We start from the raw sequence: 20,025 nt of genomic DNA on the forward strand, positions 1-20,025 counted from the left end.
CTGCTCTCCCCACCACACACACACAGGGCAGGCATATGTACTTTCAAGAGGCCTGGCCCACCACCCGCATTTAGTCAACTGTGCCTGTGGTCAGGTGAGTCTGGAACCTGCTATGTGGTTATCAAACGCTTTCTTAAGCAACGCCTCTGTAGCTTCTTGCCATCCCAAAGGTAGGCTGAGGCTAGAATAAGTGGCCCTCCAGAGACTCAACTATACCACAAGGTATTGGCACCATGACCCAAGGATCACAATCCTCAATCACTCTTCCAGTCTGTTGTCTTCTCTACATTCCTTCCCTGGTAACTGCATCCAGTCTCTCCTTTTTAAATCCCACTGATGTACCACTGATGCCCAATACTTTTGTGTCTAACTCTGCCCCCTCCTTTCCTGACAACAAGCTTTATGAGCAGGTTTTCTGGCAGCCATCTTAGAGAAGATCAACTAGAGTGCTCACAGCCCTGCTTGGGTGAATCCACAGACTGAGCTCCCTCTACACACAGAGTCCACGGCGCCCTGCTGTGCAGAGATTCCTTTGATAAACCCATTACCCTTAGAGGGAGGGGCACACAAGTTCATCCCCAAATGCTTCAGAACACCCAACCTCAGAAGCCATTCCTCGGGCCATTCCAGAACACTATTTCACATGTGCATAGCACCCAATGGTTTCCAAAGGATTCAAGAAGAACCAAATCGAATAGGTAAGACATAATCTCTATCTTCAGGTAAGAAAACCACAACTCAGAGCAGTTGGATAACATACCCACATTGTTCAGCCAGGAAATGACAAAACTACACCTAAGTGCTATGACTCGTCTACACACTTTACCAGCCAGTGACCGCACTCTTGAGATGAAAAACAGTGCCATCCTATCAATTTGCTAATAAGAACTAGTTTAGCACCTAGATACCTGACCCCATATTATCCTTGTGATGACACAGAAGTAAACATGGCAAGCCAATAAATGATTCCAGGGGCTTTCAAACAGGCATAACCAGAACTGGCTATTTCTTGGTTTCAAAAAAACCTTCTAGAAGGAGATAATAGTACAAAGGTGAAAGAGACCAGGGCTAGCTGGTTCTCCAAAAAAAAAAAGATTTTAAAAGGATCTTTCTCTTAAAATTGTTTCTTTTTACACATACGTGAGAGCAGTTGTTTAGAAAGGCAGGGGCTCAGGATGGAAAAAGAAAAAGAAAAACCTACAGCAAAACCTAAAAGATGTTTTATTTTGAGGATGCCTTTGCTTAGAAAGTTAACTCAGGAGATATTCCCTATTGGGGCACCTGGGTGGCTTGGCTGGTTGAGCTTGCAACTCTTGGTTCCGGCTCCAGTTCTGATCTTAGGGTCCTGAGATCAAGCCCCACATTGGGCTCCGCACTCAGCGTGGAGTCCGCTTGAGGATTCTCCCTCTCTGGCCCCACCCCCATCCCACTCGCATGCGCTTGTGCTCCCGCTTGCTCTCTCTCTCTCTCTGGAATAAATAAATGAATCTCTAAGAAAAAAAATTGAGATTCCCCGTGAATAGTAAAATCTATTATACTAGGGTTCAAGATCTGTTCCCACCACACAGGTCTCATAACCCAATTGTTCTCAAAGGCGGGCATGCGTAAGAATCACGTGGAGCCCTTGTTACCACGGACGGCAGGGCCCCACCTCTGGAGTTCCTGATACAGGTCTGAGGTAGAGCCTTGAATCTGCCTTTCTAACAAGCTCCTGTTGCTGCTGCTAGTCCAAGGACTATACTTGGAGAGGCATTTCTGTATCTCACCTGGTCTGTTTTTTCATCTATATAATACACATCCTAACATTTACCCCGCAAAGGTCTCCTGAGCATTAAACAAGAACACATAAAAGAAGTAAGTGCTAAATAAAAGTGGTGATTGTGATTATTCAAGTGGAGAGCACCCAGATGTTTTATGTAGGGAGGGGTGGACTACTGGCTATATGCCTATTTCTTTGAAAAATCTACCAGCCTAAGTCCCATGAAAACTCAGCTTATTGACTCTGATGAAAGACAGACTCTTTTATCCTGCTTTCTCCCACTGAGATGGGAGAGTAAGCTGCAATTCGTACGTGCTTTAGAAGGTAATGTTTTATTAATGCTGCTGCTGGTTGTTCTAAAGATTTTAATTAATTGTGTATTTTATTGTCCTTGTTTCCCCGAAGCTTCATAAGTACTCCACTTTAAATACTAATAAATTATGAAAGACATTGCCAAGATTCTGATTCATATTAGAGTCAGGAGTGCTTGCTCTGGATCTATCATCATCAACATTACATGTGACCTGCAACCAACACTTCTGTTTTTTAATGTATCACCATAAATAAAAAGGGAAATTCATTAAAAATAACACTGTTATAAGGGTTCTTGCTAAACCACTGGTTAGGTTACACAGAATGTTAAAAAAAAATCATAATAATCTGTTTCCCCTCACAGTGTATTAAGTGATGCACTATTTTAAATATAGTTTGTCGGCCTGCCTGCCTCTCTCTCTCTCTCTCTCTCCTCTGTTTCTCACCCCTGGGTCCTCACTAAAACCATTGCTACTTCCTGGCCTTCAAGAATAAGAATATTATAATAATATTTTTGAATTGTCATTCTCCAATGCTTGATGGTACCATCTACTATTCTGGTAAAACAGAGTAATAGGAAGTACATGAAATCATGTTAGAGGTCATTTATTTACAAATAAATTCAAAGCACTTTAGTACTGTTAGAAATATAAAAAACCCCAAAAGCAAAAATCCCAACAAAAAAGTATGTTAGTTTCAGTTTCATATGAAGTGGCATTTATCCGACTTGACACATGTACGGTACAGAAATACTCAGATATGGAAAAATTATTAATGTTTTTTGGCTTAAAAACAAAATAACTGTTATAAATCTTTTATGTTTTAAACCACGTTGAGATGTGATTGACATACAAAATGCTGTACATATTTAATATGTACAACTTGATGAGTCTGGAGAGACAGGAAACCATCACCATAATCTAGGCCATATACAAATCCATTGCCTCCAAGTTTCCTTTTTTTTTTATAAATTTTATATTTTAAAAGGCAAACTAACTTGATAACCTAATTTTCAAAAAAAGAGAGAGGATAGATCCAAATGCCACCACTCACATAAAAAATTAAGATCTCTATCAGGACATTCATGAAAACATGACACTCCCACACCTACAGCAATAACAAAATCACAGCAGACATGTTCACACACTGATCTTTATTATTACTGTACTTGTTTTCCTCAATAAAGAAACATCCAGATCTCATCTTTAAGTGATAGCAAGGCACTAAAAAAAAGAAAGAAAAAAGCCCAGCTAGATTTCAACTCCACAGGCCACCCCTCTGCCTGTCATGTTTGATGGTTGCCAGAAGTACTCCAGGAACCATGCTTAACACCTAATTTTAAAAATCTGGCACAGGCAGCTGGTCATCAAACAGAGAGAGCACCTTCTTTGGGACATAAACATATATACGAAAGAGGAGACCCAACCCCAAACTCTTACTGTTCAACACAGAAGTCTTCAACAAGCTCTAAATCACTTGGGGTGGGCGTGGGGAGGGCATTCTTCCAGATTTTCTTATACAGGCTCAGAGAGAGAGGGAGGGAGAAGACAAAATAGAACTTGGCTGAGTTAAGTCATCTTTAGTTGCCAGAACTAAACATAGGCCAATACCAGTTACCTCCACTACCACTCTACACCCTCACCTCTGGAGGAAAAAAAAAAAAAAAAAAAAAGGAAGAAAAATCTAAAATACCGGGTTTTGTGTAGGGAATTTCAACAGTCACAGCCAAATAGGGCCAGGAGATCCTTACCCATATCTTTTAAAGAATTCAAGGGGTCAGAACACTGATGGTTGTCAAAGAGCATTTAAGAGAGATTATGCACCACAGTGGCCAAAGTACCCCTCAGACCTTTGCCCAAACTTATCAGTTACGGTAAAAAGCTAACGACCAAACACAGAGCCAGACATGTTCTCTGGCACTTCCCACAGACACCAAGAGCATTTCCTCCGGGTTTCCAATCTAGTGGGCTGCCCTGCGTTTGATCCATGAGTTTACCACACGGGAAGGGGGTGAGGTACCTGAGAAAGCCGGTGGGTTGGAAGGACACTATTCCATCGGTTTGGACTGCAGGTTTCTCAGTGCTGAAGTAAGAATGCTGTACTAAGTGATCCCTAAAATCTCCCCCAGCTCCCAAATGTCCTGATTTCACAGACTATCAGCGTAACTGGATTACCGGACTGAGGAAATTTAGGTCATTCCATGAAGCCTTTGAGAAATAGTTGAAGTAAATTGATTTTGCCTGTTTGCTCTGAACTTACAGAAACGTATTTTCTTCCCAGTCTAATAGTGCATGCTAATAATTAATAAGGCGCATTTAGAACTTCCTATGTAAGATTTATGGCTTGGGGATGAGTAAGAGGTTGTAAAGAAGGGGAAACCAATGAAATCATCTTGAAATTACAAGGAGAAAATAAAAAGCTGAAGACTAACATGAACATGAAAAAAAATCCAACTTTCCAGGTACACAGAACATTTATAATATTAAAATATGAATTCAGACAGTTATATGGATTTCCATGAAGAAAAGTACATTTTCACGCTCTAAAACTATTTCAAATCTGACATCACATCCTGCTTTGAGATTATTCCTCCCAATTTCCTCTATGGACAAAAAAAGGTTACTGACAGGTTTTGCATACCTTCGATTTTGTTCTTCCTAACCCTTTGTCCTCTAATTCTTGGCAACCCTACCTTTCTTCAGGACAGAGCTCAAATCCCACTTTCATAGGTCCTTATGGACTCCAGAAATCTCTCCCCTATACTCCGTCTTGGAGTCCGCTCTATTACTTCATCTGGCAATTAATCATGTTCTGCCTTATGTATTTCCTCATATTATCTGTCTTAATGCTCTATTTTTTCACCCCTACTAGAAATGTGGGGACAGCTAGAGTATTAAATCCTCACATGATTCTACCTAACATGCATCCCACCCACGTTTGGTATAAAACGTCTATTTCACGCAATATGAACACACAAAGCATGTAAATCATGTGTAAAGATACACCTGTCTTACCAAGATACAATGTTATGGCCCACTCTAAGGCCAACTGAGTAACTGGTCAATCATCTTCATTGTTTCAAAAATCATTTAGAACAATCTAAACTAGGGCTACTTGGTGTGGGGCTTTAAAGCAACATACTGAGAACTCCTCCATGGCCTTGCACCTCAAATCAACTCCACTGCCTGAGGTCTTTCATGCAAGACAAGCAACTGCGTATACTGGAAGGAGGTAAAACTGACAAGTAAAAAGAATGTCAGGAAGGAAACCTGGTAATGGATATAACTAATTTTAAGTACAAGAAAACTGGAATGAAAAGCAAAGAAGTGGCTCGGGCAGGGGTGACAAGTTCTGATAATTAAATGCAGCTATATCCCTTTTCCTCCTTTCAGATCTCCTGTCTGTCTCCATTTCTTCTTTGGAAAAAGAAAAAGAAAAAGAAAAAGACCACATCTCAGATAAAACAAATGCCTATTTCCATTCCAACTCAGCTTTTCCATATTCCATCAGCCCTACATGGGACATATCCACATGTGAACTAGCATCCAGATCCAATAATTGTCCTTTAAGAAGCTTATCATGCATTGAATATCAGCTTGATTATCTGTAGGTGGTAAATGGCAGCATGCTGATTTTCAAATGAAGAGGCTGAGACATAGACTGCTAGATGATATTCTTACAGTTACAAAGCCCTTCTGTGGAAGAACTCGGGCCTTTGGAATCATCTTTTTGCCTTTTCAATGAAATATAAAAGTGTCAGAAGGGAATCATTTACGAACAAGCATTCATTCTGCATAGTGATGTTAACTTAGTTATATTGCATTTACTCTAATAATCTTTTAACTCCATCCTTAATCTACCTGGTTATTTACTAACAATTTCAAGAGCAATTTTTTTTCCTAAAAATCGGGATTTCTATATGCATGGCATCGTATTGTGCACAGCATTAATATGATCTCATTATTTTTGTACAAGTTATTTATAAAAGATGAACGCATCTTTAAAAATCCTTTGATTTCAATGTCATCATCATCATCTTTCTCGTAACTGTTCTCCATTTTTTTTTTTTTTTTTTTTTACTTAACGTCTAAGAGAAAAGACAAGTTTCCTTTTCCATGTTATACAAGTCTTACAAAGGAGCCCCAGTAGAGAAGAATACAATTGAGTGCATTCAAATACTCTTTTCTAAAACAACACTCAGAAGTGCTTAGGTGGCAAAGTATATGGGGGCAGAAGGGAGAGAAACTGCTCCATCTTTCCTAGGCACATTTAAAGTTGAATTCAGGTTCCAGATTTCTGGGCATTTGCGGACTAATCCAAAGCCTTGCCTATCTTCCTGCCCAATCTTTCCTTTTATTCCCTTTTCCTGTTTCCAAACTTCTTTCCATTTCTGTCTTGACCCCCCTCAATCATCCCCTCCCTCTACACCCCAGTGGGTGATTTGACCTTGACTCTATTTTAGGAAGAATTCAGAATGGGAGGGATGCAGTTACCATTCCCAGCCTCAGCCATTATTCTGAAGAGAGATAATCTAAAGGGAAAACTAACAGTATCGTAAATTAATTTTTTAAAAACCTGTGAATCTGAAATGTCACCGAGAAAAGCAGCTTGGAAAGAGACAATATACAAATACAAATAAGAACAAACAAACAAAAATCAGGAAATCACGGTCATCGTCCAGAAACAAGAAAAGCTCTGTAACATGTCTAATGTTAATTACTACAAATCAGAGGCCAACAACTTAGTAACACACAAAGTAAACTTCCCAATTAGCCAAACAATAAGTATTAGGACACAACTTGTTAGTGAGTGCTCATTTTCTTCATTCCATATTAGCGAGACACCTACCATGTATGTGCCTGGCACAGTGCTTAACCTTTGCTTTCTTTTGGAAACAAAACCCACACAGCTTTTCTTGAAGGAGGCTGCTCTCTTCCAGCTCCAGCCTTGCTGTGCATAAGATCAACAGGAGATTATCTGTAAACGGCTGAATAAGTACTCAGTCTGTGAAACATTTTCTCACCTCATAAAGTTACGTGAAACACAAGAGGACAGAACCAACTGGCAATCTAGCCTAGGCACGGATTCAATCACACAGAAGACAAATGCTTTTCTCTAAACAAAATTCCTCCTGTGAGAAATGCAATGGCAACGATACCAACAACAACAATAAAGTAAAAAAACAGGCACAGAAATATACATTAGTTAAGAAGAAAAAAGAGTGAAAAACATCATGTTGAAAAGCATCAGTCATAGTCTAATCGTGGGGGAATATTTCAGTCTATTTCCTCAACTTCTAACCTATTTTTCTAAAGCACTCTGTTGAGACTGAAGTTGAAACTCTATGCTCATCTTGGAAAGCCCCTCACGTGTGCCCCAGGCCACCTTTCAAGGAATCCTAAGAACCAGTTACATGGCACACAGCTTCCTGCCGTCTCCACTTCCAAGTTCTCCTTGCATCTCAAGGCCCAACTCAAATGCCATCCTTCTGTGGAATGTTTCCAGGTCCTTCCACTAGGGATCCCTTCCATAACTCCTCCTCCCCAGACTCCTAATATAAATTATTTGTGCCTTTCATGACAGCATCATGTCTGATTTGATTCCTTGGCATTTATCAGTTTCTACCCTTGGAATGGGATGTGTTACTTTTTATGGCGGCAAAGATGTTACTCGTGATGCCACCATCTTGGTAAGTGGGTGGTAACGTGTTAAATCTAAATTACTCCCTACTTAAAAATTATGCTGTGAAACTTTCAATATTCTAGAGCTGCCATATAACATGGTTGTTTTAAGAAAGCTTAGCAAAATTGGCTAAGAAAGTACTTTTCTTTGCATTTACATTCAATATTGTCACCTGGAAACAAAAATTTCCAAGGTACCAGCTGCTAATGTAATACTCCCGTTGTGCATTTAATGAAAGCACTGTCCAAGTTTTTTTGTCATTATCACCATGACAACAAAAATTTGTATCTACTTTTTGCATATTAGTTGCTCCAGAAAAGTCCAGAATGACAAGAATGTTGCTCAGCTTCCCAAACACAGCTCTAAAGAGATCTCCCTTTTCCTTTCACTCTTAAAATTCTCTGGTGACAATAAAAAAGCAGGAAGATTTCTGTTTCCATACTGCCTTATCCATTAGGAGTTATTTTCAGAGTAGAAATAGCAATACAGCCTATAAAAGTCATCACATTTGGCTAAGGCACTGAAAATAACCCAGGTCTCTCGGCATGGTTCACAGCAAAGACTATTAATATGATCCTATTGAATAATGTAGCTGTTACCCAGCTTTACACTTGGGATGCTTTCAGGATTTAAACAGCTAAGAACAAGGATCACAAACTAAATTTAAAACACTCCACTGAAAATCACATTAAGCTGAAAACTATAAATTAAACATGTCTCTAAGCAACAATCTAAATAGTCAAAACTTAGTGAAAACACTTTCAAAAATAGCCTACTGCTTTGGAGTCTCCATTGGCTCATGACTGCCAAATGTACATACAAAAATGCATAATATGTAAACTAATTTGAAATGAAATAAATCTCTAAAATGTAAAACAACTTATTCCCTAAAAATGAAAAAAATTTTAAGTCCTCAGTTGCCATGAACCCAAAATGCATAAAAATGTCTTTGATTTTTAATCATCAGGTAAGAAGCAGTTAAATGACAAATATTTAAAAAATCAAGCTGTAAGTCAAATGGCGGATACAGGAGGACCATACTGTTATTAAGTGAAAAGTAAAATGCCCAGTTTACTGCATAATAAGCCATCATCAGAATTTTACTAAAAAATTATTTAAAAAACTATTAGATTAAACATCCTTATTGCATCCTCCAAGGATTCTACAGAAGTAACAAGTTTTACTTCCACAGATTTTTCCATGGCTATCATTAACCAGGGTGAAATGATAAAATCCCCACCTATCCACAGTGAAAAATCAGACTCCTGAAAATTTTCAACAGCAGAAAGGGAACAGGGACCTTGTTAACACAAAAACCTGTCCGGCGTCCAAGATTCTTTTTGCAATCTAACCAAATAAAACTATAGATCAGCCACAGACCATAAATCAGATGTTTGTGTTTGGTTTCATTGTCAGGTGATTAAAGACTGAGGTATTGTAATAGAAAGAAGGCTGTTCCAAGTCGATTAAACAAATTCTACCTTCCTGGAAAACAACACACACCCTACCTCTTTTTTCTCACTCCCCTCCCTTTAGCATCTCCTGGGGATGAAGGTACCCAATCACTTCCAACTTCCCAGGGAGGTTTGTGTTGTAATAGCTAGCTTCCTTATTGTATTTCACAAAAGGGAACTGATTCACTGCATCACAAGCGAGGTTTCATCTGAAATCTTAAGTTCACGTTTTCCCTGCAAAGAATGAAAAATCAATTTTCCTCAAAGTTTCAGATTAAAACTTGCAAGTTTCACAAGTGGAAATCAGCAGCCCTCCTCCTCCTCCGTTTTTCCTTCTCTCCCTCTGTTTCTCTTTTCCTGCCCAGGCTCAGCTCAAGTAGCCTCCTCCACCCCCACATCTCTCCTCTACATCTCCAGAAAGCCCTACGTCCAAATACAGAGGGAAGAAGTTCAAATAGCCCAGATTCACACCTGGCCCTGCCCTCTGCTGCTCGAACACCGATTCTGTTTAGGAAAGAACTGCGGGGCGTCCATGCTCTTCTCAGTCCACACCACCCGGAATCTCCCGCTAGAGCAGCGGGACCGCGCCAAGGGTGGGAGGCGCTCCCAGGGCTGCCTTTCTTTGCAGATCCTTGCAGCTCCTGCGAAGCTGCTTCTCAACTCCGAAATCGTTTCCACCCAGGAAGTGTGGGTCCAGCCTCCTCCCCCCCGCCCCCGCCTCCAAGGTAGGGGCTGGAAACCACCATTCAGTCTCTGTGCACAGGGATATTGTGGGGCCGAAAGCGGGGCCAGCGTTGGATGGAAGCTCATTAGGCTTCTAGATCCCAGCGAAGAACAATGTGTGGACACCAGATGCTGAATCTCCACCTTGCCCGGGCACCTTCTAGGGAAGAACGAGGACACCCTCCCACCGCGGCCCCCCATCTCCAAGTGATGGGGCAGCAGGCAGCTCGGACGCAAAGCTACGACGCTAAGCGGAAGGCAGCAGCGCCCAAAGCCGACACCGGGCCTCTCTAAAGGGGCCTCAGGCACATGAACACACACACAATGGGCATCCCCACACCTGCCTGGCGATGACCCGTCTCCCCCTAGCTGTCTTCTTGGGTCCGCTGAGAGATGCCAGGCAGCCCCGAGACACGCGCCCACCACCACGCGCGCAGCTAGAGGCGAACAATGGGGGGTCAAGTTCGCCTAGAAACACACGCCAGCCCCCGCTCCTGACCAAACCCCACAGCAGCTGAGGGAGTGGGCAAAGGGGTCGCACAGGATACACGCAGGGAGCCCCGAGAACCGGGCGGACCGGGACTGCTTCCCGCGGGGCTGGGAAAGAACGGGAGGGATCCCGAACCCAGGCGGCCGCCTCACCCTCCTCGACCCGGATTCCGGCCGTGAAGCACCGCAAGGAGGGGGCACCCACGGAGGGGCTACCCAGCGGAGGGGACACACCAGGAAGCCCGGGCTTGCGGAGCGCCCCGGGGCGCAAGCCGGGTCCAGCCCGAACCCCAGCCCGCGTCTGCACTCTCCCCGCGCCCACCCCGGGACCTCGGTTACCGCCGCCTCCGCCGTGGCCCCCGCCGCGTCCTCTGGGGCGCGGGAGAAGTCGGGCTCGCAGCTCGCGCCGTCCGTCGCCATCTTCCTGCTCTAGCGGATCCGAATGCGAGCTCGGAGCGGCGGCTCCGGGTTCAGCCTTTTCGGCGCGGGCGGCGCTTAACTCGCTGCGGTCCGGGGACGCGGGCGCTTGCAGCCCGGCCGCCGCAGCCGCCGCCGCCGCCGTCTCCCTCCTCCCCTCGCCGCCGCCCCCGCCGCCTTAACCCGCTGCGCGCCGGAGCACCGCCCGCCGCCGCCGCCCGGTCCCCGCCCCGCCGCCCCGCCCCGGGCTGCCAACAATCAGCCGCGCGTGGAGGGAGGTACGGGAAATGGGCACGCGCTCCGGCCCGGCTAGGAACCTGCGCGAAGAACGGGTAACCAAAGCCCCGGACGAGGTGGAGGAAAGAAAGCCCAGTAGGTGATTCTCCCGGCACGGTCCCCACCAAGCCGGCGGTGAACAGAACAACCGGATTAAATGTCAGGCCTCCCGATTCTGAATTCTCTGTACCGTCAAGGAAAAGCCTTCACTTCAGCCCCCTCTATCCCACAGCTAGGAATCACACAAGGCATCCTTTTCTTCTTTCTTGAATTTGTTTTTTGTTGTTGTTTTGGTTTTTTTTGCAAGACTGCCACCAGGGCGTTTTCTCCCTCCTGGTGTATATATTGGGCTTTGTTTTGTTCTACCATTGCCTTGAGTCCTTCTCCGAAAACCATCAACTCCCAGATCAAAATGTGTCTTGCTACCCTTTATTCCGTGGCACCCGGCCCCTTGGCCTATTCCTTTTTACAACCTCTTTTTCAAGAAAGGTGGAGCAGGGCCTTTGTTTTGTTTTGTTTTTTGACCCCAAGTCTGGGGTATTTTTTGAAGGGCTAACCACGAAATGTTAAGTGCCATTCTTGTAAAAGGAAGCTCTCTACTTAAGAGACCCCCATGAGGTGGGGACAACACACACACATAATTTTTTCCTAAAAATTGATTTTATGGGAATTATAGGTCTCAGAAGATATATCATGAGATGAATTAGACCCAAACTCTTAATTTTCTCTTCCCACATCTGATTCAGTACCTACCCTTTCCTGCCAATTCCCAGAATGTGAAAATCTATCACCTTATCAAGACCATATGGTACAGGCCTTCCCAAATCACCAGATCCCAAAAATGTGTTGAAAGCACAAAATCAAATGGAGGCATTCAAGCTGTGTCTCAAAAAAATAAAGTCAAACCACAACCAAATCCTGGACTTAAAATTCTGGAAGATGAATGACTGGAATGTTCACTCCAAGGGTTAACAGATCAAAGCTCATTTTTTTTTTAAATGGCAGACTCCTAATGAAAGGTTTTGGCACTTTAATTGCTTCGCTTTCCAAAGTAGATCTAAATCTGATACAAACCAGGGCAGAGAACATCTTTTCAAGGACCTGAAAAGGGTGGATCAATAAATTGTTAAAAGTTCCTTCCCAGAAGGGATCTATATCAAGAAAGAACTTTCACTTGGAACCCTGGGGTTAAGGGTCACAGGTTTGGAAGTCACCTCCAGGTTATCTTGTAAGCAGAGATGATCATTTACTTATTGTCTTTGACTTTATTCTGGTAGCTACTCCCTCTCTGAACCCTCTGATTTCCATCTCTGTTCATTATATCATTTCTTTTATCAAACATTCTCTATGAAATTGCTCAATATTAGAATAACTAGACTCTTTATCCAATGAAAGAAAAGCATTTGACAGTAAAACTTCAATGCTGAACTGATAGTAAAAACTTGAAGTTTGAATCTAAAACCATTTTCACACATCAAAAGGCAATGAATTTTCTTGACACTGATACTTGTACTGCTGTTCAGTTACTAGCACAGAAATTAACTGGTTCCCTTCTAGGGGAAAAAAATAAAATAATATACTTCACTTAGGTGTTAAGAACTAGGGATATGATATGACAATATCCCTGAGAAGCAACTGCCATTTATTTTATATATGCAGTTCAATTAAAAAAAAAATCATTGGGAAGAAATAGTTTCTATGAGTCTAAATACAATTAAAGCGGAATCGTCACAAAAGATTCAAACCCTGAGCAACTTCTTCCCTCTCACTCCCCTCCCCCCCTTTTTTTTTGGTAAAATAAAAATAAACAGTTGCGAAAAAAAAATCACAGAACAGCACATTTTCTAAGGGCCAAAATCCAAGACCTAGGAAGGAAAATAAACAGCATTTTGTCCCTACCTTAAAGCTGCCACTGCCTATTGCCAAGGATTGATGGAATATCCCACCCTACTGCACAGAAAGCACACTAGGAGTTAACTCCCTCACCAGTGGCCTGGCCTGGGGCTGCTTCTCTACCGGGAGGACACTTGCTGGTTTAAATTCTCTCTTGAGAATTAACCTCTATTGAGACTGCAAATTAACTCTTTCTGAAAGACTTTCTTAGTACAAAGACAGGCTCTACTAGAGTCAGACCAAATAGATCTGAAAGAGTAGCGACTTGATGGCTCTAGAAATTAAATCTTTTGAAGCTCCATTAAATAGCTTAAAAAAAAAAAAGACATCCCAGGGCTAGAGTGAAAATTTCTGAAAAGCAGGGGAAAGGAAAAGATATTTTTAAAGATTTTATTTTATTTATTTGAGAGAGAGGGTGAGAGAGAGCACAAGAGGGGGTAGGGTCAGAGGGTGAAGCAGACTCCCCGCCGAGCAGGGAGCCTGATGTGGGACTCTATTCCGGACTCCAGGATCGTGACCTGAGCCGAAGGCCATCGCTTAGCCGACTGAGCCACCCAGGCGCCCTGAATCATGATCTTTAATCAGTACATTTCTTTCAGCAGTAAAATGGAAGAAGAGATGCTGAATACATTGCAAACAGAGAGAACTGTTACATTGTCTTCTTCTCTGAACATAATGATGTGGCTGACCCACGGACAAATGAATTTATTTTGTCAGATTAAAATAATTTATGTTCTGAGCCTGGAATAGAGGTGCTTGTGCTGAGCTATACTCCAAGATTCTCTTTTAAGACCAATGAAATGGGTTGCTGCAGCTAGGAATGCAGACTGTGGTTGGGGAGCCAAGTGGTTTTCTGATTAAACCGCGGCCTTGGCCTCACCAGCCACATCCTCCAACCCACTAAACCAAAAACCCAGGGAGTCATATATAATGATGCAAAGATATTCTTCCTTCCATGTGAGAAGATAAAGGAACATACACATATCCCAAAACAGTTTCCCTGGTAGAGTAAGAGAATTCTTTATTTCAGTTAAATGACAACATTTATGTGAACTCCAAAGAGCATACCATATGTTATCGTGTCTTAGTATTGCCAAATGACAAAATTACTGAGTAGCAAATCATTTCTGACTGCATCCACAAGGCTATAGTTATACAATTTAAATATTCCAGACCACGCTTATCCCTGTCTACACCATGGTGACCCACCTAGAAAGCCCCAGATCTTGACACTGTGAACTCTAACAAAAAAGAGGAGATGAGCTTGAGTGCCCTGTATCTATCACATGTTTTTGAAACCAAGACATTGCCAGAAATGAATTTTCATATGACCTAACTACATTCCCTCATAGTCAACTTGTCATTATCTACATGTGCTTAGGCTCTTTGTGGATTTTACTCAGTAAATTTAATCCTAATCTAGTTAGCCACTCTTGTCAACAACCTATGGTTTTGGAAGGCCTCCTCCACCAACTGCAGTTGGTGTGTGCCAAGGGAATGCAAGCTAATTTTACCTAAGCTAAAGTAAAACATAATTAGGAAATTAAATCTGCTAGGTAGGATGCAAGCCAAAGCCAAACATAAATATATCATTATAATCACTCCCAGCCCCTTTTAACACCACCTTTAGCTGGAAACTGCATTCGGTCATTCAATGCTAAAGTGATGTCCAAATAGAAGGTTTTATTAAAGAGTTAAAGGTACAGCAAGAACATTATTCCCCAATCCAGTCACTCAGAACAGAAACTCGGCTAATTGAGAACAATGAAGCAATGTTGATTCAGTTCTATTGAATGTTTTTAAAATCTTAAACCATTACTTGTTAATTTCAACTCTTATCTGCAGAAGTCATTTACTAAAGTAAGTTCTAGTGCAAAAGATTTTTTAGTGCAAAACCATTATGGAAAAACAATTTTAACAAAGAAATCTGGCCCACTGCTGCCCCTCATCCACCTGAATTGGAAATGGATCTGAATATTTCCGTTTATTCAGCCTCATTAGCAACCCCACAAGCCCGCAGTATGTAGTTACTAGGCAACCACTAAGGCAGGGGTGTTTATACCATTAGGCATCAATTATAACAAGCTTTATTTTTCTTAGAAAGTTTAAAAACTTTATAAATAGGTTGTGAGATCAGATCCTTTTCTCATCTGATTAGGAGTGTAGAGCTAGCTATAAAACCAAAGCTGACATTTTCTTTTCACTATGGAGGATGTAATATTCAATTCAAAAGGAAATGTAGTGTTTGAAGAATTAATAAGAACAAAATATTGATGCCCTTCAATTTTAATAAATATGCAGGTGGTATTTATGATCCACGCAGTGATGATTTACTTATGATACAAAATACAGGAGAAAAGACATGAATGTGTAAGTCTCCCATGTAAAAATGTGAAATAAGCCACATACATCAACATTTTCCAGTCAATCATAATCAATTAGCCATACACTAAGTTAATAGAGTTTCAAATGGCTTTAGAATTTTTTTTAAGATTTATTTATTTGAGAGAGAGCAAGAGCTCGAGTGGGAGGGGCAGAGGGAGAGGGGGAGAGAATCCCAGGCCGACTCGGCACTGAGTGAGAAGACCAACTCAGGGCTCCATTGAAGGACCCAGAGATCACAACCTGAGTAGAAACCCAGTCGGATTCTTAACTGACTGAGCCACTCAGGCGGCCCCCCTTTGGAATTTTTGAGACATAAATTCCATTTTACATCATCTAAAATCTCACTTGATGACAACAGGTTTTTTTTTTTTTTTTGGTCCACCATGACATATTTTTAATTCAAATCAGTTTAGTTCATTTAAAATTGCCTGAAAATCTGATGCCATTATTTGAAAAGAAATAAAATAAATATATATGGCAGAAGTTATTCAATTAACCAACAAATATAAAATAAAATTTAATTCACAATATTTTTAAAACAATGTCATGGCTAGACTTAAAGGCTTAATTTTATTTATGATTCAAGAACTGAAAGAAAAAGCATTAGTGTTGCTATTTCATTCCAGGGAAGGGGAAGTCACTTATAGAATAAAGAAAAATACTTCTGACAAATCAACATTTAAGTAGTCTGGAATGTTTTATCCTGGCAATTAAAGAAATTTAACCACTGAAATAATTTTATGCTAGCAATACAGTATTTTTTCCTTATGGAAAAACAGAAATAACCACATACTGATTATTACTATCAGAGTCAACATCCTTTATCATTACATCATCTTTTAATGCTCATGATTTATCACTTTCAGCATTAACCTCTTCATTGTTAAGAATCACCCAGGTGTCCCCCAACTGCTCCCCCTGCTTGTGCTCACTCATGCTCTCTCTCTCTCTGACAAATAAATAAATAAAATCCTTAAAAAAAAATGAATTCAGTTGGAAAGTATTTTACTGCTACTTTTTCTTTCCTTCAGATCTGCTAAGGAACACACTTCGTCAGCTTTCAGACTCTACTTCCTGATTACTAACCATCCAAAAGGGATGATGCCATTTGGGTCATGAGACACCTTTGCTTGACATATTCTGCTTAGATCAGCCCTTGACCCCCACCCCGTGTGGCCATAGATACCAACTGGAATGGTGATGGGGAACCCCCTTCCCAGAATTTAAAATCTAAGGAAGAGGCAAGGGAGAAGTTGAACGGAAGCTTCTCCAGACCCCCTGACCTTGAGCAGTGGATAAAGTTTCCTTGCTTAGAAAAACCACATCGTATAGCTCTATTTCCTGTAAAGAATCATTTTTAGAGCTAGAGAAACACACAAAAATGGAATCATAGATTCAAATGTGAAAGGCAAAACAATAAAGCTTCTAACAGGAAAATATTTTCATGAACTTGTAAATAAGAACGTAAGTTCTGACTTCTAATGCAATCCAATTTATCAATCTTTTTCTTGTGTGGTGTTTTGTGTCCTGTTTATGAAATCTTTGCTCAGTTCCTTGGCCTCCCAGATGATGTTTTGTGTAGGCTTTCTTGGAGTCTCATCCTGCATGTGCTCAGCTTAGAATTTAGCCTAAAATTTGAGAGGAAATCATGCACAGATTTTTTGGACTCTTAAGTTTCTTCTCTGGGACTTTGTCCTTCAAGTCCCACATACTTTGGCAACCCCCAAATCCTGACCTTTATGTCTTTGGCCCAGGAAAACTCATTTTTCCCCAACTGTTCCCCACCCCCAACCTTGCCCTTCTCTCAAAAATCATAGCCCCTCAAGTCCTACCTGCATTTATGGCTTGCCAACACCTCTACCGATTGTTTCATATGTATGTTGTTTCACTTCTTTTTGTTGTTTTTAATAGGAGGATTGACCCTATACTAAGTACCCTGTCATGACTAGAACTGAAAACCACATGTGCTTACTTTTAGAAGGAGTGTTTATAACAAACAAAACTTCGTAATGTTCCCTTGCCTAACTAGATTGTATCCAGGACCGTATTACTTATTTTCTCATCCTAGGGATGGGTGAACTGAGCTGAGACTCTCCAGTTGCCATTGACAAACAGAATCCAGGCACTAATCTGCTACCTCATCCAGAGTCAGGCATGAAAAACCATGTTGGGAATAAAGGATGACATTGCAGCAGTAGACGTATAAATTCTATTACCAGTCTTAAAAATGTAGCGATGTGCCTCCTATTTCCAGGGAGTAGCATGCCTGACAGCTTTCAGAAAATAAAAGAAAAATGAGAGATTGAAAAGAGAAGGAGAGGAAGAATAGAGTGAGGGTGGCCTTGGGTTTCCCTTAGTTAAGAGACTGAGGGTCAAAGGGATGTCTTTCAAAGAACAAACACATCTCAAATGTGAAGATTCTGGTACATTCTGGAAAACTTTGACAGATTTTCTGGACATCAAGCTCAAATGAATATTGGTAGGTATGGAAGAACATTAACTTCAAGCCTTCAATACCTAACACTGAGCCAGCACGTGACAAGCAGTCAATAAATATTTAGTCAAATTAATTCAATGGAACCAATGGATGGGTAAATGGAAAGATAGGTGAATAAATGGATGGACTAAATATTACTACCTACTTACTTTTTTGTGTCGTTGGCCCTTTAGGCATTGTGGTGAAACTTAGGGATTCCTTCTCAGAAAAAAATTTTAAATGCGTAAAACAAAACAGAGCATTATAAAGAAAATTGCTTATGTTCAAATCCAATGATCAAAATTCTGCATATAAAAAAAGAAAATTTTGTAACATAGGAATAGATGTGCTTCTCTCTTCCATAAGGAAATAAGATGGTATAGTGGTAGGCCAATAAATAATGTAATTTTGAACTCTCCATGAATGTAAATGATATTTTGAGATCTCTGTAACAATTGTATTGAGATTTAAAAATATCTGTGATTTCTACTGAGGCAAAGTCATAGGCACTCCTATTATGGTCTGTTACTAAATTCATAATTGAAGTAAATGTTAACTATCAGCGAGAGGTGAGTGAACATGAAAATATAATTTTTAAAAAAAATTTTTTATGGACCATTCCCATGGAATTCTACCCACGAATCCTATCATTTAAGAAGCTCACTCAATAGATATTGAGGAGAGTTCATATTTGTAAAAATAAAAATTTCTACCCAATTTGAGACATTTAGTGAATTATATATATAAATATATATTTATATAAAATTGTGTGTATATATATATATATATATTTTTTTTTGAGGTGGAGAAGGATGAAAATTTAGAGGTATTAGGCCAAGTAGGGTATGCTGAGAAGGTTAAAGATTCCCAAATGCTACCCCCACTCATCCCCCCAAACAAAACAAAACAGCTCAGGACACATACTGTAGAGCAGTTGTTAAGTGCAGGGTTCCATGATTAAGAGCCTCTTTCTAGCTGTGTGACCTTGGGTGAGTGTTCCTCTCAGTTATCAGTTAAGTGGTGATCATAATGGCTCTTGCCTTTTCAGGGTTGTTGGGAGGATTAAATTGAGTGATTTATTTAAAGCACTTAGGACAGTGTTTGGCCTCCGATAAACTCCTAGTAAGTCTTGGTTCATTATTATTTTCATGCTCTGCATACACATATTAAAGAATAAACAGCCACCCTTAAACACATGACATTTCAGAAATAATTTACTGAATTTATTAAAACGATTCTACAACTACACAACAGTCCTAACAAGCTCTTTTGTATAAATTTTAAATTTTTAAATAAGTATTCTAAGATTTTAGATTAAATAGTAAAAACTCTCCATAAGTGCTTGCAAAAGTCATAATCGAGAAATGTGGGTTGGATCCTATAAGTCAGTTCTGGCCAAATTGATGATTGCTACATTTAAAGCATACCTCTTTTGGGGCGCCTGGGTGGCTCAGTCGTTAAGCGTCTGCCTTCGGCTCAGGTCATGATCCCAGAGTCCTGGGATCTAGCCCCGCATCAGGCTCCCTGCTCGGTGGGAAGCCCGCTTCTCCCTCTCCCACTCCCCCTGCTTGTGTTCCCTCTCTCGCTGTGTCTCTCTCTGTCAAATAAATAAATAAAATCTTAAAAAAAAAAAAGAAACTAACCAAAGCATACCTCTTTTTACTCAATAAGGAAATGTTTTAATTAAATAATATATAGTATTGATCCAAAAATATCACTAGGGATTAGGGAGAACTAGTCCAGGTCATTAATCTAAATTCAGCCTAATCTAAGCCGATGAGCTAATTTCATGTTTTGTTTAACTCATACAATGTTATTTTTTTAAAGGGAATAATTGCCCACATTTTAAAATTGGGGAATTTCATATAAAAATTCAGCCTTTCAACCTCTCAGAAATTCAGAGTATCTGAAACCACTGTGCTCACACTGAGCCCCTTTGAGACTGAGGCTCGTGCTCTGCCCTGTTTTATTCTACTTTACTTCCTTGTTTCCCATAATTACATTACTTTCTTGTTTTTCCATAGAGTTTTAACTTCATGATCCCTAAGTCAAAACCTTGAAGTTTATGTGATTCCAGTAAGATTGTATGTATTTATTTACTTTAATCAAAACAGTGGAGGAAACGTGGACTTGAAATCATGTCTAAGACCTAGTAATGC

At 40.7% G+C, this 20,025-nt stretch overlaps 1 protein-coding gene across 2 annotated transcripts in view; it reads right to left on the minus strand.

The window, feature by feature from the left end:
* CTTNBP2 (cortactin binding protein 2) overlaps positions 1–10,993 on the minus strand; it is a 151,026-nt gene extending 140,033 nt beyond the window's left edge. Inside the window, exon 1 of one of the 2 annotated variants that reach the window (XM_027573508.2) lies at positions 10,759–10,993. In XM_027573508.2, coding sequence (XP_027429309.2) covers positions 10,759–10,839 — 81 coding nt within the window. In that variant the 5' untranslated portion in view covers positions 10,840–10,993. Of the gene's footprint in view, positions 1–3,510; positions 3,530–10,758 lie in introns of those variants that run through there. The other variant, XM_035723254.1, reaches the window with a different exon arrangement.
* Between the last annotated feature and the right edge of the window lie 9,032 nt (positions 10,994–20,025).

The sequence above is a fragment of the Zalophus californianus genome, chromosome 12 (genome assembly GCF_009762305.2).
Source record: "Zalophus californianus isolate mZalCal1 chromosome 12, mZalCal1.pri.v2, whole genome shotgun sequence".
NCBI lineage: Eukaryota > Metazoa > Chordata > Mammalia > Carnivora > Otariidae > Zalophus > Zalophus californianus.